The sequence below is a fragment of the Garra rufa genome, chromosome 3, assembly GCF_049309525.1.
Source record: "Garra rufa chromosome 3, GarRuf1.0, whole genome shotgun sequence".
Taxonomy (NCBI): domain Eukaryota; kingdom Metazoa; phylum Chordata; class Actinopteri; order Cypriniformes; family Cyprinidae; genus Garra; species Garra rufa.
This window is the reverse complement of record NC_133363.1, coordinates 14,178,405-14,200,891: the sequence shown is the minus strand read 5'-3', so window position 1 is coordinate 14,200,891 and position 22,487 is coordinate 14,178,405. Positions and strand designations below refer to the sequence as shown.

Genomic DNA, 22,487 nt, shown 5'->3' with positions numbered 1-22,487 from the left:
TGAACAATAACATGCATTTTGTATGATTTGTCTTATTTTGGTAAAATAATTAACATTTTGCAGATTCTGAAGGGGGGTGTAAACTTTTGACATCATCTGTAAAAATATATATATTTTTAATATCCATCAGTATACTGAATGAAATTTTTGGTTGGTGCAAAGCATTCTAGAAATGCCTTTTCAATTACACATATTTTTTAATGTTGACTTAAAGTGTCTTAAGAAGGCAGGATTATTAAGATGCCTACGCCTACCTTTCGATAATAGGCTTTGTGTTGTAAGTCAGTTATTTAAACCATGAAGATTTAGCTAAGGAAAAATGGTAGAAATCTTTAGTATAGAGCAATAAATAAACACCCTCTTTATTCTGTCCCAGCGTGGAGAGACTGCTTTGCATATGGCTGCCCGTGCTGGACAGATGGAAGTTGTTCGCTGTCTTCTGAGGAATGGAGCCATGGTGGATGCAAGAGCAAGGGTAAGACGACGGCATACTTCAACACTGCACGTGTTCTCTTAATATTGAAAATTGTGCAATCCTTTGGTTTTATTAGAGGGAAAATAGGTATTCTAACTGTATTACACTGTCAAATATAGCAACTACTATTTTTTATGGGTTTATTAGAGCAGGGTGGACAAAGGCTGATAAAATGTAGATATTTAGCCCACAATATATAATACAATTTAATGACAACAAATGAGACATACACTACACTGCTGAAATTCAACTTGAATCTTTACTTTTTAATCTTTATTTTTTTAATATTTACTCAAAATGTACCTATGCTTATGTAAAACTAGAAAATGTTATCCACTGTCACTCTTCTTACCCATCAGGAGGACCAGACTCCGCTTCACATTGCATCTCGTCTGGGTAAGACAGAGATTGTCCAGCTCCTGCTACAACACATGGCTCATCCAGATGCAGCAACCAATAATGGTTACACCCCACTTCATATCGCTGCACGCGAGGGACATCTGGACGTTGCTTCAGTGTTGCTGGAGGCTGGTGCTTCCCACTCTTTAGCTACCAAGGTCAGTGATTGCCAGAATTTACCTTTAGACATTTAGACCAGTATCATTGTGGTCATAAGTTTACATTCACTTTGCAGTTTACATCTCAGTAGTGATTTGCCTTCTTGAGCATAAATTAATAATTGCACCATTTGTAATAGTTAAGTCCCTTACTTGTCCTAAGTGTAAAAAGAAAGATTGATCTCAAAATCATATAGTCACTGATAGAAAGATTTCAAATAGATAGACAGTGCTGGAAGTTAGAGGTCTGCGCGGGACTGCTTTTATAGTCCCGCTCCCGCCCGCTCCCGCGAGGTTTTATTCCGCACCCGCTGCCCGCTTAGAATAATTTTCTTCAAGACCCGACCGTTCCGGCTAAATTTAGTTCTTGTTTCAAGAATCTCACATTTAACCATTAGGAAACAATACCGGGTATATAAAGCTTTTTTCGCAATACATCCATTACATGATCCACTTTTAAGACGTGGCTATTATAGCCCTGCATTTCAGCCAGTCATAGATCAAATGCGGGCTAAAATTGAATTTCAGACATTCAATGATGATAAAAAATGCAGTGCTGGTGGAAACACCAGACCAGGCTACCATGACTACCATGAACATGATCAAGAGCGGCTCGGACGGTCCTGTCTGCAGCATTGAGCGCATCTTCAGCGCAGCTGGAAGGGTTACGTTCAAGTGCACGCAATAGGATAAAGCTTGCCACAAAGCACCGGCAAAAATAATTACCATGACTGTGAAATATAGTAAGGAGATATTTTAATTATTTATAAACTGTTTTCTGAGTCAGTGATGATGAAGTTAACGATCCTCCTCATCCATCTCCTCATTGGACGCGTCTTTAGAGAAAAATGCATCTTTACGGATTAGCTACATAATAAAAGAGTTTTTGTTTTCGATTTGTTTTATTTCGTTAAGTACTAATTTAAAGCTTTCTACAAATATATTTATCATGTCTGACAAAAAAAAAAAAAAAACGGTTAAATAGTTTCCACTGAAAAAAATGTAACTGATCGCACTTGTGCCTCCATGTCCTAAAACGCGTTTTGGTTTCCACTCTCCGCAAAAACTATTGGAAATGCGCCTAATAGCGAACATTTATATATTATTAGGCTATTATTTCTATATTATTTAAATCTATAGATTTTATTTTAGCCAATTCGTGATTTGAGAAGGCAAATTCAAACATAGAGTAGGTCAATTTACTGTCTCCCGCCGCCGCTTGAGTTACTTTAAGAAACAAAAAGCTTACATTTAACGAACAAAAAATGCTCTAAACGTTTTTTTTTTTAAATTGTCGGTAAACTATCACCTTTTAGTTCACCGACAACACCTCTGCTCTGACCAACAGCCACTGAACATATAGGGCGAATTCCAAACAGCTATTTTGCGCCCTTCAAGGGCACTTCTAGAAGGGGACGCCATTTGTAGGGACGTTCCAAACGAAAGTGAGCAACTTAATCCCTTCACGAAGGGCCCTTCCAGAAGGCCGTTAGCGAAGGGAACATTCCATGGTCACTTCACGGAAGTGATTTCCGTTAGTGATCACGTTTGCGCAGCGTTGTCAAGGTAACATTTCGTCAGTCATTCCCTTCGCCAAGGGAGTTCCAAACGGTTAAAAGAGACAGAAATGCCCTACTCCCTTAAAAGAACTCACTTCAAAGGGATCTGCCCTTCGGAGGGAGTAGGGCGTAGGGATGCGCACTTCCATTTGGAATTTGCCCATAATCAGGTCCCAGATGGGTTCGTCACTTTTTGAGGTCCCCCTGAAACATTTCCGTTGTGATCCGTGCTATTTGCAGCGCGTTCATGTGTTTGCAGCACGTTCCTGTGTTTGCAGTGTGTTCGTGTGTTTGCAGCACGTTCCTGTGTTTGCAGTGTGTTCGTGTGGTGGCAGCGCGTTTCTGAGTTTGGTTGTGTTGTGAGAATTTTCAGCGCCTGTGTTGTCAAACTGATGAAGATGTTTTCTTAATTTGTTGTCGTTTCTGTTTGCATGTGTTTTCTTAAGTTGCAGCGCGTTGAGCTCTCTCGGCCACAGTATTAATTGTACATTAAAACGCAACACGCAAATGCGCGCTCTGAACTTTTTACACAGCGCATTTTCTTAATTTGGTCGCGCATGCGGACCTGCGGACCACTTAAGTGCACACCTGATTATAATGTGTTCTATTAAGTAATGCTATGAATCAGTAGTGTAAAGGTAATACTAAAGAAATTAGTTGTTTAGTAATTTTGTTATTAATCAACGATTATTGTTTAAGCACTATTACCTTGCCAGTTGCTCTTAATACAGGTGTACAACTATATTGAATTTGCCAAGGATAACTATAGTTAAAGGAGTAGTTCACTTTCAGAACAAAAATTTTCAGATAATGTACTCACCCCTTGTCATCCAAGATGTTCATGTCTTTCTTTTTTTCAGTCGTAAGGAAATGGTGTTTTTTGAGGAAAACATTTCAGGGTTTCTCTCCATATAATGGACTTCTATGGTGTCCCCGAGTTTGAACTTCCAAAATGCAGTTTAAACGCAGCTTCAAAGGGCTCTAAATGATCCCAGCTGAGAAAGAAGGGTCTTATCTAGCAAAACGATTGGTTATTTTCTAAAAACATTTACAACTTATATACTTTTTAATCTCAAATGCTTGTCTTGCCGAGCTAGACAGGACTACCATTTGAGGTTAAAAAGTATATAAATTGTAATTTTTTTTTTTTTTTAGAAAATAACTCATCGTTTTGCTAGATAAGGCGCTTCTTTCCTCGGCTGTGATTGTTCAGAGCCCTTTGAAGCTGCATTTAAAGCTGCATTTTGGAAGTTCAAACTCGGGGGCACCATAGAAGTCCATTATATGGAGAGAAATCCTGAAATGTTTTACTCAAAAAACATAATTTCCTTATGACTGAAGAAAGAAAGACATGCACATCTTGGATGACAAAGGGGTGAGTACATTATCTGTAAATTTTTGTACTGAAAGTGAACTACTCCTTTAACTATTACTAACTATAACTGTAGATATGGTTATTGAAATACTGTGGTTATTTTTACTGCTATTACTGTGGTATTAGTCCACATTAACTAGATCTAGTATGTTCAGAATCGAATTCCTCTGTATAAGGGACTCACTGTCTCTCCCTGCTGACAGTACAAAAAACTACATCTGAATCATCTAGTAAGCAGAACTGTTTGACAGCTGGAGCTATTGCTTCAGTTCACTGGGCCTAGGACAAAGCTTTGGGCCCACCCTTTATACACTCATCTATTTCAAACATATTTAGTCAACAGTATTTTAGCTGATAGAAAAGCGTATTGTTATAATCTAACAATACTTACATTTTTTTATATTATTAGCTTTTAATGGGTTTATGTGTTTATACAAACTGCATATTTGTATTGTGTATAATGTAATCTACATCCAGTTAGGTTAGTATGTTTGACAAGGATTAGTTGATTTATCTGTAATCTGCATTTAAATATCCACAGAAAGGGTTCACGCCTTTACATGTGGCATCAAAATATGGTAGCCTGGATGTGGCAAAACTACTTCTGCAGCGACGGGCACCCCCTGACTGTGCTGGCAAGGTAGGCACAATCAAACTGAATTGACAATCTGTTTTGAAAACACTGTAGTAAATTTTAGATTAAGACCAAAAATAAAGGTGGTTGCAGTTTTATATTTATTATTTATTATTTTTTAGTTATTTACATAATTGGTTGGTTTTAGCCTAATTCATAGAATTTTTGGGATGTTGTTTAAAAGAAATACATTGAGGCTATGTTGGCTGCAAGAGTACTGGTAAGCATTGTTTCACTTACTGATAACATTTTGTTAAGAAAAGGAAACAACATTGTTTTCTTCCTTTTTTCTTTAATAAGGAACCAGGTTTTGTTTGCTCTAGAGCTTGCACTCTAATATAGATAATACCTTTACCTTAAAACTTAACATGCTATAACAATCCCGGTTAACAATGCTTTTTCATCAAATAGGCTATTCCATGTGTCATCAGGTTTGATTTTAATGCTTTTGCAAAGCTAACAGTTCTCCCCTAATCATATTGCACTGACCATCATCCCAGCAGAATGGTCTTACTCCTCTACATGTCGCTGCTCACTATGATAACCAGAAGGTGGCGCTCCTGCTTTTGGACAAAGGGGCTTCTCCCCATGCCACAGCCAAGGTGAGATCTTAAAATATATACAATGTGCCATTTTTTAAATGAAATTTCATCTCACTTTTTTTTTTCTATAGCTGACTCTCTGTAGTTTCACCAGCCTAACTGTCCCTTGTATCTTTTCTCTATTCATGTAGAATGGATACACTCCCCTTCATATAGCAGCAAAAAAGAATCAAATGGAAATAGCTACCACACTCCTGCAGTATGGAGCTGAGACCAACATCCAGACCAAACAGGGTGTGATGCCGCTCCATCTGGCTTCTCAGGAGGGACACAGTGAGATGGCAGCTCTTCTTTTGCAAAGAGGAGCTAATGTCAATGTACCTACTAAGGTGAATAACAATAAAAAATACTCTAAATCACTACAAATATCAAATACATTTAAACATTGTAAAAAAAAAAGATATCTGAGGCAGAGAGTTTGCAAAATTTCTTTTCAAAAATATTGAATGATATTTAAATATCTATCACTTTGACAGATATTAAAATTAGATATCTGGTCTTTTGTGTTTCCATACTTTCGGAACATTATCACAATAAATTAAATGACCTTTGATATAAGACGAAGATAAAAAAGGAATAACCATTAAATCCAGTGGAATAATTTAAATTATAGAAAAAAAAAAAAAAAAAGAAATAACAATGGCACAAATGCAATAAATGTGTGTATTTGTTTGAGAATAGCCAAGGCCTAGAAGCTCTTCATTTTAGAATTTTTTATTTTTTATTTTTTTTTTGATGTGTTGTGTAAAGGTCTTTGGTTTGATTTATTTATTTATTTATTTTTATGTTTTCTCAGAGTGGACTTACTTCCCTTCATCTTGCTGCCCAAGAAGACAAAGTAGGTGTTGGTGAGATCTTAGTTAAGCAGAGTGCCAGCGTTGACCAACAAACCAAAGTAAGAAAAGTATTATTATACCCCAAAATAAGACATTGTTTTTCCCCAAATTAATTTCGCTTATGCTGACAATATGATCTCTATTCCAGTTGGGATACACACCTCTTATCGTTGCCTGTCACTATGGAAATGCTAAGATGGTTAATTTTCTGTTGAAGAGTGGGGCAAGCGTCAATGCTAAAACAAAGGTATTTCTTAATCTTTAAATTTTTAATATTACTATAATATGCATTGCTATTCAAAAGTTTGGTATCAGTAAGATTTTTTTATGTTTTTTAAGTCTCCTATGCTCACCAAGGCTGCATTTATTTGATCAAATATACAGTAAAAAACAGTAATATTGTGAAATAATATTTTACAATTTAAAATAATGGTTTTCTGTTTTAATAATCTTTAGAAAAAGGATCTGTTCCTTTCATGCAAAGCTGCATTTTTATCAACCATTACTCTATTCTTCAGTGTCTCGTGATCCTTCAGAAATCATTGTAATATGCTGATTTGATACTCTGTTATCATCAATGTTGTACCTATGATACTTTTTTGCAGGATTAAAAAAGTGATTAAAAAGATTTAAAGAATAGCATTGATTCAAAATAGCAATCTTTTCTAACAATATATATTTTTATTATTATCACTTTTTATCAATTTAACATATCCTTGCTGAATATATTTTTTAATTTAATTTAATTTTATTTTATTTTATTTTTTAAATGTACTGAACTCAAACTTTTAAATAGTCATGTACAGGTGCATCTCAATAAATTAAAATGTCATGGAAAAGTTCATTTATTCCAGTAATTCAACTCAAATTGTGAAACTCATGTATTAAATAAATTCAGTGCACACAGACTGAAGTAGTTTAAGTCTTTGGTTCTTTTAATTGTGATGATTTGGCTCACATTTAACAAAAACCCACCAATTCACAATCTCAACAAATTTGAATATGGTGAAGTGTCAATCAGATAATCAACTCAAAACATCTGCAAAGGTATTCCTCTTGTTAAGCCACTCCTGAACCATCTTACTTGGGCTAAGGAGAAGAAGAAATGGACTGTTGCTCAGTGGTCCAAAGTCCTCTTTTCAGATGAGAGCAAGTTTTGTATTTCAGTTGGAAACCAAGGTCCTAGAGTCTGGAGGAAGGTTGGAGAAGCTCATAGTCCAAGTTGCTTGAAATCCAGTGTTAAGTTTTCACGATCTGTAATGATTTGTGGTGCAATGTCATCTCCTGATGTTGGTCCACTGTGTTTTTTGAAAACCAAAGTCACTGCATCCGTTTACCAAGACATTTTAGAGCACTTTATGCTTCTTTCTGCTGACCAGCTTTTTTAAAGATACTGATTTCATTTTCCAGCAGGATTTGGCACCTGCACACACTGCCAAAAGCACCAAATGTTGGTTAAATGGTGTTGGTGTGCTTAACTGGCCAGCAAACTCACAAGACCTGAACCCCGTAGAGAATCTATGTCTGTTGTCAAGAGGAAAATCAGAAACAAGAGACCAAAAAATTGCAGATGAGCTGAAGGCCACTGTCAAAGAAACCTGGAATTCCATATCACCTCAGCAGTGCCACAGACTGATCACCTCCCTGTCGAATTGAGGCAGTAATTAAAGCAAAAGGAGTCCCTACCAAGTATTGAGTACATAAAAAGTAAATGAACATACTTTCCAGAGGGCCAACAATTCACAAAAAATGTATTTTTTATTGGTCTTATGAAGTATTCTAATTTAATGAGATTGAGATTGGTGAGCCAAATCATCACAATTAAAAGAACCAAAGACTTTTTTATAATAAAATGGGAAAAAACACATACAAAATGAGTGTAATATATGTTAATTAGACAAAAGATAGCAATGTGTTATGGGCATGTTTTGAAATATAACATTTGCAATTTTGTTAGAATGGTTACACGCCTCTACACCAGGCTGCACAACAAGGCAACACACATATTATTAACGTCTTACTCCAGCATGGAGCCAAACCCAACGCCATCACTGTGGTGAGTAAATATAAACACATACACAACCAAATATACCTATACATACTCCATTTAAATATTTTCTTAAACATTAAAATCAGCATAAAATCAAAACTGACCCTATTGTCTTTAATACATGTTTCCCTGAAAAGAAGAAAAACTTAGAATATTATGTCTTTTACTGTGTAGAATGGAAACACTGCTCTTGCCATCGCACGTCGCCTTGGTTACATTTCTGTGGTTGACACGTTGAGAGTAGTCACAGAGGAAGTTATCACTACAACAACAGTAAGTTTACCCCTAGAATATGCTTATGGATTTTAACAGGATTAAACAAAAAATACATTTTGTTTCTATGTAGACGGTGACAGAGAAACACAAGCTAAATGTACCAGAGACCATGACAGAAGTCCTTGATGTGTCTGACGAAGAGGGTGAGTGTGAAAAACAATTATTTTATTGCTTTATTATTTTAAATAAACTGCTTCATTTAATCAATAACTGAGTCTGTCGGTCATTCAAATGTGAAGGTCAGTCATAAAATCAGTTAAACATGTTAGTCAGTCAATCAATAAATCAATCACTCATTCTAGGATTATTTCTTCAAGTATACTAGCAAGTTACCTTATGTAATCAGTTGTACGTTTTTGGTGTGATTGGGTTTCTAATGTGTATTACCATGGAATTTCCTGCAGTTGCAAGGCAGGTAGATGATGGGGCTATGTCTGATGACTCTATTGATTTTGAAGGTATAGAGTGACAGAGCATGGATTGATGTGGTGTAGTAACTCAATCATTATAAATGATCTTGCAGGTTTTAATGATATTTAATGATTTAATAGTAGTTATATATGCATAAGCGTGTGTGGCATGATTGGTAACCTTTAAATGTAAATTACTAAATGACTTTCTAACCTTTGCAGTGGTTAATGTTTTTCAATCAACTTTATGCTACGTATTGTATGTATGGTTTTATTTTTGCTGATGTTTATTTGAATTGTACTGCAACCAGTAGGTTTTAGTAGTATACTAAACATTGGTATATTTTTATAAGTTGAAAATAATTGGCTGAAAATGTGCATCAGTTATCTTCTCTTATAATAAATAAATATGCTGTTTTTGAATAGGTAAAATAATCCCCAGTTGGAAGTTGTATAGAATGCAAAAGCCATAAAATGTGCACATACAGACAAAAGTGTATTAAGGCACGGCTGAGGCTTTTTTTGCATTATATGTGAAAATATTAGCTTTAGTTTATGTCACATCCTGGCAAAACCAGCACTACTTAAAACACATTCTTGTCCCATTATTAGCTATGGCTATTGCTAAGCAGAAGCAGGTGTTACTAAGCAGTTATTTTAGTATCATACCAGTATAGTTTTTGTTAATGTTTTACATTTTGTATAATTTTGTTGTGTTTTGTCATATTATATATATATAATAAATATATTAAAATTATTATTATTATTATTATTATTATTATTATTATTACAAATTTTGCTTTTGGCAGCTACTACAATTTCTTAAAAATATTTTATTTTATCTCAGTTAATGTTTATTTTATATCTGCTATGAGGGACATTCTAATTCTAAAGATCATTTTAGATTATCTAAAAACAAAAAAATATACCGTTGCAAATCAATAAGTCCTTAAAAAAATGTTTTTTTTTTATGTATTGTATATACAGTATGTATTTGTGTGTGTGTGTGTGTGTGTGTGTGTGTGTGTGTGTGTGTGTGTGTGTGTGTGTGTGTGTGTGTGTGTGTGTATGTGTGTGTATATATATATATATATATATACTAAAAGTGTTTTTGTTAACCTTTAGGACATACGCTAACATATGCAGTAACATATGCAGAAAATAGACACGGACTTAAAGCCACAAAATACAAACTTTTGATTTTTTTTATTTTAAAGGGTGAAATTGAAAGTATGAGGTTTTGAACAATCCAACTATTTAAGACAGAGAATCAGGTTTTTTTTTCAATTTTTTTTTCTGTTATTGTTAATTATTTATCAATTTTATTACATACTATTTGTGTTGTTTTTTCCATTGTTCCACACTCTAGGCAGCCAATATGCATCTGAAAGCCAAACTCCAATGTTGGTCTACAGTATGTCTTGCCTTTACTGTCAGCTCATTGGCTTACAGCACAGGCTAGAGACACTGCCCCTGCTGGCCATACTATGGCAGAGCTGCTTCATTTAGCTTACCCTTAACTTTAATGCCTTAGAACTGCTTCAGTGTAGATTGCCATTGTACTAAATCATAGAGGCTTTGCTGATGTATGCAGTCTTTACCAAATGTAAATGGACAGAATGAAGAACCTGTAAAGTAAAGAACGTGTGCGTTTATATGTGTATAAGATGCTTCTCAGGTTTTTCTATCAAGGTCTCTTACATCTTAAAACAAGTAAAACATTGTCTGTCTGTCTGCCGCCAGGTGATGACACTATGACAGGTGATGGTGGAGAATATTTGAGAGCAGAGGATTTGAGAGAGTTAGGAGATGACTCTCTACCTGGGCAGTACCTGGATGGCATGAACTACTTACGCTTCAGTTTAGAAGGAGGCCGATCAGACAGGTACATTAGTTTTGATACTCAATGAAGTGTAAGTTGATAAATAGGGTTATACTTGTTTTCTGAAACCTGCTATTTTCTGCTATATTATTGCAATTGATTTCAAAAAGCAAAAATGGTAAATTGATATTTTATTTGTCTTTATTTTGTGTAACTTTGCGTTTTTTACTTACAGATCACTTACAGTTCCTTAGAATAACTCAAACTTAACAATGTGTAATTTTAAATGTTTTAAATTTAAATGGATAAATGTAATGGTAACTCGCTTGTTCTTCTTTCTGCTAATGCTAACATAGTCGCTTACTAAGGTATGTGAGAAACACTGCAGTCTCTACATATCAGTGTGTATTAAAGATGATCCACTATTTTTGTTCTAATAGAGTGTATTTTGAGAACTAGTTGCTACTGGATTCTATCACTGATTTTATCAGTGATGATACTACCATGACAACCTATTGACTGATGTTGTTGATGAAATAGTATACTGTATGTTTTCCTTTAGTTTGGACAGGTCCTACACACCCACTCATCAAAGTTACTACCCTGCGAAACATTATGGGATGATGGAGGATATGATATACAGTAACCAGGTAAAAGCTGAGGATTTTTGGCATGTGTTTTTAGGGGTTCAAGCGTGTAGCACTGAAACCCTATTGAAATTGTTAGAGTGGCCAGGATCAGCAATCTCCACGTAAAAATGATTGGGCAGAACAAACCGTAAGTTATAGAGACTTAAAACTTGGAGGGTTGGTAGTACACCCATCGTCTACAACATCACCAAGGCTCGCCACAATCGGCCTGATGGGGAGAGCTACATCGATCAAAAATACAAAATCATAACTCCTTAACCATTCGTCACAAGCTTGAGTGTTTTATGTCGGTGGAATCTTTGGTTCACAGCTGACAAAACACGCAACATTTCTTTGTATTTTGCATTTTTTGCGAACTAGTCCTAGGAAACAAACCAGTGCAGGGATTCTCTGGAGAGTAAATATGCATAATTATAAAAGTCAAAGTTTCTAAAACATTTAAAAGGGGCAGTGCGGCCTATACTAAAACCGCTATAACTGTTGAACAGAATGAGATATCTTCACCAAAATTCACAACATAAGAGCTGTAAGAGCTGAATCTGAGGTCACATGAAAGTCGTGGAGCTTGACCACTTGGTGGTGCTATAAGAGGGAAAACATAAAAATGGCAACTACACTACTGTTTGTTCTAAAAGCGTCTATATGGACATTTGTGTATCTCAAAAAACATGGCCGCCAAGACAGATGAATTTTGAGCACCTATTAGACAAGGTTAACGTAGGCCAATCGGAACAAAACTTGGTGTGCCTGTTTGACTCACGACCATAAAGGTCTGTGAGAAATTTGAAAGAAATCGGGCATATTTCAAGGGCTTAAACTATTGTATATTGGACGTTTTTCACACATATGCACAATGTTCATATCATATACGACAGACCTCGTTGTTCCAAACAACTTTGCCTCTAGAACCACTGAGAAGATGTGAAAAAACCTACTTTTGCAAACAAGTCCTAGGTTTTTTTGCTTAATCTGAAAAAAAAAAAATCACTGCAGTACAATTGCAGTCTCTTGGTCAATAGTTATCAAAAAAGTTGAAGTTGAAATTTAACCATTGGGAAGCTATAACAGGGTCTTTTAGAAAAGGGGCCTGTCCAAATATACCCAAAAGCGTATAAAGCCTAAATGAAACCTGGGGAGCACATGTGACAGGTGATTCTAAACAAGCTTGCAAAGTTTTAGGGAGATCCAACCACAGCTGTCATAAAATAATATCTTTATATTTATATGATTAATGAACAGATTAGTAAACTCAGAGGTTTACAAATTCTGGCTACGTGAACTCTGCATTTCATGTCTGTATTAGTTAAAGCCCTTGTTTTAACAAAGATGCTTTTATCCACTACAGATGTCTTCCCTTGCAAGAGAAAATGAAAAGGACTATAGTTGGGAAATGGAAAACTTGGACAACATAGCACTTTCCTCAAGTCCTGCTCATTCTGGGTATGGAAAACAACTACATGCTCTCTCACACACATACTCCTAATCACACATACAGTACAAGTACTGTCAATCTCTCAACTGAAACAGTCAACATGATATTACAATGACTCAGTTTACTTTTTTTGGTATTGCCTTGGTATTAAAGGTGTTGAACAAAATATGCATATTAGGGATGTGACAAGACACTTATCCCTGTAGTTCTGTTATTCTAATGTCTGTAACACAGAAATATTATAAAATATGTGACCCTGGACCACAAAACCAGTCATAAGGTTAAATTTTACAAAACTGAGATGTATACATCATATGAAAGCTCAATAAATAAGCTTTCTATTGATGTATGGTTTGTTAGGATAGGACAACATTTGGCCGAGACACAACTATTTGAAAATCTGGAATCTGAGGGTGCAAAAAAATCTAAATACTGAGAAAATCACTTTTAAAGTTCTCCAAATTAAGTTCTTAACAATGCATAATACCAATCAAATTACATTTTGATATATTTATAGTAGGAATTTTACAAAAAAATCTTCATGGAACATGATCTTTACTCAATTTCCTAATGATTTTTGGCATAAAAGAAAAATCGGTAACACTTTAGAATAGGTAACACCTATTAACTATTAACTATGACTTATTAGCATGCATATTACTAGAATATTGGCCATTTATTAGCAGTAATTACGCACCTATTAATGCTTTATTCTACATGACCTTATTCTACATCCCTAATCCTACCCAATACCTAAACCTAACAACTACTTTACAAACTATTAATAAGCAGCAAATTAGGAATGTATTGAGGGAAAAGTCATAGTTAATAGTTAATAGGTGTTACCTGTTCTAAAGTGTTACCGAAAAATCAATAATTTTGACCCATACAATGTGTTTTTGGCTATTGCTACAAATATACCCCAGCGACTTAAGACTGGTTTTGTGGTCCCATATTATAATTTAAAAATATATATTATTTTGTGGTTGAAAAGACCACAAAGACCATGTTTGTGTTGCTCTTTCTGGATCAGCAGCAAGAATTCAGATTTGAATGTCTTTAGAACCGGTTTCACATCGTAAGCATCAGTCATAATTGACACAGCTGAATCGTTGTCATTCAGGAATAAGATTGCGTGGGTGTTTAAATCGAGATTGCAATCTTTTGAAAAAATGAATTGTGCAGCTGTAATGTAAACTGCAAAATGTTTTGCGAGGATATCGTCACATTCCCGCGATACCAGTTGGATCTTGTCACATCCCTAATGCATACATATTCTGCACAAATCTTTAACAACCAGAAATCTATAGGATGATGGTCTTGAGTTACTATATCACTTCTTACTTACTGTAAGTTCTTCTGTTTTTCAACTTAATTCTGTCTTTCTGACCTTTTCTCTCTGGTGGATGGTATTTTTGGCCCTCAGCCGTTGTTCTCCATGTCATGACCATGACAATAGCAGGTGACTGCAATGTGTCATTTCACCTCAGAACCCTGCTCCTTTCAGTGTGCATTTCACATAAGGATCACTTAGTTTGGCGTCTTCTTGCTATGCCTCTTGGAATATTGCAATTAGTAATAGGCCTACATGTTTTTATGTATGTGTGTGTATATGTATAAACACACACACACACACACACACACACACGCCAGCCTTCTGGCATTAATGCACTTTACTGTTAGATTTAAGTGTAATTTTTATTAATGGGGCCTAAAGATGCCAAAAGGCACTGCAAGTTTGAAATCATCTGAATGTTATTCATCATTCCACAAACACTAACACAATATTTGTCTGTTTCTCACTTGTTTTTTAATCTGTGTTTTTAATCATGGATTTTGTAACCGACAAGACATCCAGTATAATGTGATATTACACCATTACTGTAACTTATTAGTAGTAGTAGTAGTAGTATATGATCATCATCCTCATCCTACGGACATTAGTTGGTGGTTCTCACTTATTTAGCGCTTGGGTGAGATGAGTCTCATGTAGCCAGACCTTCAGACTGACAGTAAAAGGTCTGGGAACCTTGGCCACTTTTGGCGCTTTTCCACTACACAGTACCAGCTCGCCTCGGCTCGACTCGACTCGGCTCTGTTTGGTTTTCCACTGTGTAAAAGTTGTACCTGTACCGGCTTCCAGGTACTTTTTTTCGTACCACCTCCGGCGAGGTTCCAAGCGAGCTGAGGCGATACTAAAATGTGACGTGAAAACACAGCAGACTGCTGATTGGTCAGAGAGAATCGTCACTATTCACTGCGTCATCATTGCACGTGCCAGCAATAGTATCCAGAATAACCCCGCCATTTTTAAAAAGTTTGGCCAGAGATTGCGTGACATATCCAATCCATTACATATTATGGCAACTCGGAAGAATACGCCGTGGTCAAACGAGGAGGTGCAGACAGCGGGTGTGTGTCGCGTAGAAGATTACATCACGGCAGTTTCCTGCAGCATCGCTATGACAACCAGGTACTATTGTGGAGGTATAGGTACAACTTTTACACAGTGGAAAACCAAACAGAGCCGAGCCGAGTCGAGTCGAGCCGAGGCGAGCTGGTACTGTGTAGTGGAAAAGCGCCATTTGAATGGCCAACGTCCACCCGGGTTTGGCATCACGGCATCTTTGTTTCTAGGCAGAATGTTAAAGAATGCGACATGCACGTCTAACAGAAATCCTGTGTAATTCAACCAATCCGATAATGACTTTGAAACTCCCAAAGTGTTTCCAATTTTTTGTGTGATACGCATCAGATGTTCAGCCAACGGTCCATGGGCATGACGTCTAAGGCTGAGACTAGGATGAGATCAGATATAGGCAAATAATAAAACAAGAAAATAACAAATTATATAACAAAATAATGGAATAATATCAAACAAATTATTAATTAGAAATTAAATGTATCAAAGATACATAATTGAGCCATAAATAAAAAGTTAGAATAAAAAAGCTTAAACAAATAGAGGATCATGTCGGTGTTTTTCAGGAACAGAAAATGGTCAGTAATTGTTTGTTCAGTGCTGACCTGCATTCTGTGAGGACTGAGCTTAAGAATTAGAAATCTTATGTTGGTGTTCAAAGATCCAGGTTATAGTTATACCATATAACAATTGAAAGTAAATTGTGCATTACCATAACTAGTGATTGCGTAAGAATTCTCATTAATGCAAAATTTACATATATATTTTCATATACATAAACATGGGCATTTTTGTTTGCTGTGCATGTTGTTTCTACAGGATTGAATATCCAAATCACATTTCCAGACAATCAGTGGAGGTGTTGTGTGTGTGTTTGCATGAAAATCAAACAGTGATATATGTTGTTTTCATAATGTTGATGCATTTGAATCTCCAACGGGATCTCATGGGTATTTGTATGAATTTTATGTAGCGTGGTTCTACCACAGATACATTTACTTATGTTTGCATAGACAATAAAATGTACAATATTACCGTATTGACTGCATCTGAAAATATTGCTTATTTACTTATGAAAAACTGTACACTGTAAAAAACAATTTGTTGAATCAACTTAAAGCAATTAGCTACCTGGCTGCCTTATTATTTTAAGTTTAGTCAACTCAAAAAAGTTTACTCAACTTAAAATGGTAGGTTGTTCTAAGTGACAACTTAATTCAACTTAAATTATTCAACTTACTTATTTTTTTTAAGTCAACTCAAATATCTAAGTTGTCTCTTAGTACAACTTAAAGTACATTTCAAGTTGACTAAACTTATTTTAACTGACTGAACTTAAAAGTTTAGGGCAACAGGGTAACAAATTATTTTAAGTTTACTCAATTATTATTATTTTTTTTGTATAGGTGTACACATTTACAAACCATTATTTATGAATATTGAATTCATGGAATTAATTGGTTAATACTACTGCATTTATAGTTATGGAGATTATTATTTCAGTCACATTTGTTTAATGCAGTTGCTCATTTAACTGAACTCAATTCAAAGTTCAAAACATAAAACAAGGCATCACTTAAAAACCTTTTTTAAAAACATTTTAACATATTTTTTCAATATGCTGGGAAAAGCGACTCAAAAAATATAATAAAATGCACCACAAACCAAACAAACGTTTTTTAAGAAAATTACTGTTATGTTTTATATGTTCTTTTTTATACACTCTATAACAGTGATTATGTTTAAAGTTTGGGGGTTGGGTGAAGGGATGTAAAATAAATGTATAAAATGTTAAAAATATAACTACACATATTTATAATATAAAGAATCAAAAAATATGTATATAATATTTGTGTTTTTATATCTGTAAACATGCAAATAATGTTTATGTTTTAGATGTTGTCCAGTCATCCATATTGTACATTTCAGTATCTATCCAAACATACAAACATATTTTTGTATCTGTAAATGTTTCATACTAATACCTACTCATAAGCAATGAGACCAAGCTGGAATATCATGATCACCTTTGAAGTGACTTGTGATTTCATGACATGCGTACGGTTTTCATTGGTTTTCATCAAGTGGTTCTTTATTAATCATTACTAAACTCTTCCTTCATTTAAATATATGATGATGTCTTTTTTTTTTTTAAATAATTTTAATCTTGTACATTCTCAATGCAGTTTCTTAGTCAGCTTCATGGTGGATGCCCGTGGAGGTGCCATGCGAGGATGCCGCCACAATGGTCTACGACTGATCATTCCACCACGGAAGTGCAGTGCCCCTACTCGAGTCACATGTAGACTGGTCAAAAGGCACCGACTTGCAACCATGCCCCCCATGGTAGAGGGTGATGGTCTAGCTAGCAGGCTGATCGAGGTTGGACCCTCTGGCGCTCAGTTCCTTGGGTAAGCAGCTATTGGTATGAGTTGGTTTAGCAGACCAGAGTGTTGGATAGTTAGATCCAGACACAAAATAATGTGTATGACTGCAGTGTCTCACCACTATTTAAAATCTGAACATATTATCTTTTTTTATATTGGTTATTTAAATTATCAGAATATGAGATGCTGACTTTTTAACAATGCTCAAAGTAGTCTGCTGGTAAAGGGATTGTCTAATCAACATGTTAAACCACCCTTAACACTTTGCTTGTTTTGAAGTGACATTTATAAATAGATAATAGGCTGAAGTATATGAAAAATGGTATTTCAGCAAACATGATAGAATCTAGTTCCACTTATACCCCTCAAAATAATTTGACTGATCAATATTTAAAACCTTGCACTTTTAATTTACAGCCTTAGCTGTTTCCCTCAAGCATATATTTTTATGATAATATTATGAAATGTATGTGCGTTTTTCCCCTTTCAGCTTTAATGTATACAGTTCCACTTTTTCTTAATACTGAAACATCAAAATTGCAATGATACATGCTGCTGCTGCAAGGTAAAATAGAGGGAACTCCTGTAGCAGATCTAGACTGGGGTAGAGGAGGGCTAAAGGAATAAAGCTTTAATGGAATATTGTACAATGTTGTCATGAACTTTGCTGCTTCTGTTACTCACCTCTTATCAAAATGACTAATGTTGCTCCTGCTTGTCTCTATTTAATAAGGTTGTAACACCTACATTTTTATTTATTATTATTTTATTATGTATTATTTATTTTGCTAAATGGCTTGCAGTGAAATTCATTGTATCAGCAAAAAATTATCCTTCTTGAATTGCTCCATGATTGATTTTTCCCTTGCTGACTAACAGTTGATGAATGGAAATCTATATATAGTGCAAGTACTGGCTGTGTCTAAAGTTTCTCCACACTGACAAAGAATATCTTGGTTATGTATGTAACCCTGGTTCCCTTACCATCAAAGTTGTCCCTTACCATCAAAGTGAAGTCAGTATAGAATCACGCCGATTCATTGTATGACCAATGCCTCAGAAGGATACATTGATCTTTTTTTTTTCCTATGAAGGGATTGTAGCAGTAACAAAGGATATGGCAGAGCTATGCAGAGTCCTGCTCCCTATTCAGGAAACCATGGTTATTTAACCAACACCCTGCAGTCATAAAATAGCCAGGGCAGCTTTGAAATGAAGAAGCCTGGAATTGGTAAACTTTGCCTCCAAATAAAAACCGGAGGAACATCTTATATTCCAGAGTTGATTGAATAGCTTTCCCTTTCTTTAACAAGACATATTCTGGTGAAGTCACTATGCTGCCTAATGAGATGAATGAGATGTCAGAATAAGGGCTTTGGTTCACTAAGTGACCCAGAGGCCCACATTAGGTGATACAGTCACCTGATGTTGCAGATCAGGGAATATGCACCTCTCTAACGGATATCTGTGCAGCTGCAGGCAGGCAAGGTTTTAAAATCTCTGGGATGAACCAGTTTCATTCCATGTGTTGTCAGGTAGGAGGAGGTAAGCTTTGGGCATCTTGCAGGGTGCACCTTTCCACTCTCTGGTGATAATGTATGCTTTTTTGTGCATATGAGTTGCTTGGACAAGGAACTCACACGTGAACTCTCCATATGTAGTGATTCCATATTGGTAATCCCATATGATGTATTGTCCATGGTTTTCCTGAGGGCAAAGCCGTGTCTTCTCTTAGGTAGAGCTTTGCCTCTGCCCCCAGTCGCTGCATTTGTTGTAGTTCCTACCTTTTCAGGTAGGACCTACCACAGAAACTATCTGTGTGGTACTTTTCCAGATGGTAAGTCCATGTGATGTATTCTCCACATATTAACCTCCTTTCAGGCAGGACATGGTTTCCATAGTGTTCCTTCTCCCTTTTGGGAGGGAGAACACTTCCCTAACACTCTGGTCTATGGACAACTGTGGGGGGAAAAAAGAACAGAAAAGGCCAAAGGTCTGACTGAAGTGACCTATTCACATTTTAAGCACTCTCCTTTCATGCCCTGTGTGGTACGTGGTACACAGCTTTCGAGGGGCGTAGGAAAGTTTACAATCTAGGCGAGTGCCCTTGTTACCTGGCACGCAGTAGCTTTCCAACATCTGCTCTACCAGAACCTCATAAATCAGTTTAGTGGTTATGATTTCAGTTTAGTTTGACAGATAGGGAATGACTTGATTACTATTGTAACATCCATTCCCTGATGGAGGGAACAAGTTGTTGTGTTGTTCCTGCCTCAGCACATCACAACAACACAACGTCTCGTTCCCCCATCAGAAGATTACAATATAAACCAAGACCATTTTTACTTTTTGGTGGAGTATCCCTGGAAGGCACCATTGCGAGGAGCATGAGCGAGACAACTGTAGTTCAAAATGCACAACTTAACTGTTGTTGAACATGGTGGAACCAACAGAGCAGAATCTCATTGACAATGAGGAGAAGCCTTTCTTTTGCAGGTCACAACTGTTGGTATGCTTCTACTATGCATTAGTGGTCTGACACAGTTCTTCAATTTAGACATTCTGAAAATGAGAGAATGTACAGCCTGACTTGATATAAGAGGCCCATCTTGCACTATAGGGGCACATGGTTTAAATCGGTAATTGTTTTATTTAGAGGAACCATTAATCAGGAACCAAGTCAAATATAGTGAAAATCTAGTAAAAAAGTAACACTACTAATTACTACTAAATACTAAATACAAAGAGGAATTTAAACTCTTCTGACTTTTTTGCCAGTTTGCAAATTTTTTCTAAGAAAAAAAAAATCTGTTCTAAATGAAAAAGGATCTACAAAACAAACTCGACAATATGCCATCTATGCTCTCTTTTCTCACTGCTGCTATTGGATGACAGTAAGCTCCACCTCCCTACTGCCCCGCCCCCTCTGAATGAGGGTGAGAGTTTGGTTAGCCGAATTCTGCAACTGGGCCCACCAGGGACAAAATTTCTGGGGTAGGAGTGACACATAAAACAACCGGTGGATGCCAGTCCCTCACCCCACTTTTTCCTTTCACACTCTCTTCCTTTTTAATTGTGTTGTATTCAGTTGTATTCTGCTTTCATTGTAAAGTGGCTCTGTATAGTAGTGTATGGTACCATAGGTTCACCCTAGTGTCATTTTTAGTTTTGGTTACTCATGAATTTTTCCAAACTCGTTGAAAGTGATCAACAAATTGTGAATATAATTATATGAGTTGCCATCAAAATTTCGCAAGTTTGGGAAATTCATGACAAAAACAACATTCCCTAGTCGCTAGTTTTTGTAGTAGTTTGTCACAAGTGTGTTATTCAAAATCATCTATGTGTGTGTCCTTCAGCTTTTTTAGATGACTGTTCGTACCCAGCTTTTTGTGCTCATCTTTTTTTTGCCATTTGCTGAGTTATTTTTGTTGCAGCATGAATTTCAGTGATTGTGTGCATTTTTAGGAATGAACATAACATGAATATTGTTATGTGTGACATACAGGTATGTTTCACCCATACAGTATTAAGACTTGATATATTTAAAGTACTGAGATATCTGCATATCATGGTATTTCAGAACTGAATTAAAACAAACTGAAAACAAAGTCCAGTTGCTTTCCATAAACTTTCATTTAAAAATTTTATTTTTGTGGTTGTTTTTTTAAACATTCTAATGAAGTAAAACAATAAAAAGACAGTATAATACACATTTGTTTTTACATATATACTATATGATATAGACTTTTCAATCTAGTTGTTGCAGTTTGCAGTCTTTGCAGTTACTATTATTGAACAAGAGAAAAGTAAATGTAATCCGAAATTTCTCATTTCCATTTGTGTATGTTATTATACCAATTACATAATATTAAAACAATAAGCCTCTCAAGGCCATTTGATACAGTGATTTCAGAGCTAAATTAGCCTAACTGTAGATAATATTGTAGATATATACACTCTGAACATTAATATATAATTCAAAACATAAACACAAACTTACACACATTTTTATGAATAACATTCTTTAACTTCCTGCTTGGTGTTAGGCCGGTGATTGTGGAGATCCCTCACTTTGCAGCTCTAAGAGGGAAGGAGAGGGAGCTGGTGATCTTACGCAGTGAAACGGGAGAAAGTTGGAAAGAGCATCATTGTGAGTACACAGAAGAAGAGCTCAACCAGATCCTCAACGGCATGGATGAGGGTGAGAAAAAATACATCATCTACATATAAGCATAACATGAATATGACCAAATATAAATTATAACTTTCCTTCTTTCTAACATTGTCACGTGCATAAAGATTTTCATCTATTGTAGTTTCATGTATTGTAGTATTGTACGCTGTCCATTTTCATTCATTTCAACGGTCCCTTTCTTATTGGCTGTTCTAGATATTATGTACATCTTCATCTTCATTTTTTTAGGACTGGACCCACCAGAAGAGTTGGAGAGAAAGCGTATCTGTCGCATCATCACTCGGGACTTTCCACAGTATTTTGCTGTGGTGTCACGAATTAAGCAGGACAGTAATCTTATTGGTCCAGAAGGTGGAGTTCTGAGTAGCACAGTGGTCCCTCAAGTACAGGCTGTCTTCCCAGAGGGAGCTCTCACTAAACGCATCCGTGTTGGCCTGCAGGTAGCGTGGAGATAAAATAAAAAATACTACAATGTAGAATCATAGTACACAGCTTTATTTTAGTTTAGTTAATTTTATTTGTCAGTTATTGCTGTTCATTATAATAATGTTAATGTTATATTAATGTTATAGCAGTCATCTTTTTCTATCAATTTAATGTGTCACAATATTTTGTTTGATTTCTACTAGTTTTCAGAGTTTAAGCTTGAATAACAAGTAGTTAAATTCGAAGAAGTGAAAATAGTATATTGTACTTTTAGTGTGCCACTCTCTTTTTAAATTTACTTAAAAGTTTAAGACAAAAGTTAATAGTTCGCATTTTATAATAGTTATTTTTATTCAATTTTTAGTGCTTTATTATG

At 35.6% G+C, this 22,487-nt stretch overlaps 1 protein-coding gene across 1 annotated transcript in view; it reads left to right on the top strand.

The window, feature by feature from the left end:
- Window positions 1-22,487, top strand: part of LOC141331497 (uncharacterized) — a 61,192-nt gene that overhangs the window by 28,123 nt on the left and 10,582 nt on the right. The window contains exons 14-28 of the mRNA XM_073836557.1: window positions 377-475; window positions 835-1,032; window positions 4,508-4,606; window positions 5,104-5,202; window positions 5,334-5,562; window positions 5,991-6,097; window positions 6,187-6,285; window positions 7,996-8,094; window positions 8,263-8,361; window positions 8,435-8,507; window positions 8,769-8,822; window positions 10,518-10,659; window positions 17,287-17,511; window positions 21,537-21,691; window positions 21,914-22,125. Coding sequence (XP_073692658.1) covers window positions 377-475; window positions 835-1,032; window positions 4,508-4,606; window positions 5,104-5,202; window positions 5,334-5,562; window positions 5,991-6,097; window positions 6,187-6,285; window positions 7,996-8,094; window positions 8,263-8,361; window positions 8,435-8,507; window positions 8,769-8,822; window positions 10,518-10,659; window positions 17,287-17,511; window positions 21,537-21,691; window positions 21,914-22,125 — 1,989 coding nt within the window. The remainder of the gene's footprint in view (window positions 1-376; window positions 476-834; window positions 1,033-4,507; window positions 4,607-5,103; window positions 5,203-5,333; window positions 5,563-5,990; window positions 6,098-6,186; window positions 6,286-7,995; window positions 8,095-8,262; window positions 8,362-8,434; window positions 8,508-8,768; window positions 8,823-10,517; window positions 10,660-17,286; window positions 17,512-21,536; window positions 21,692-21,913; window positions 22,126-22,487) is intronic.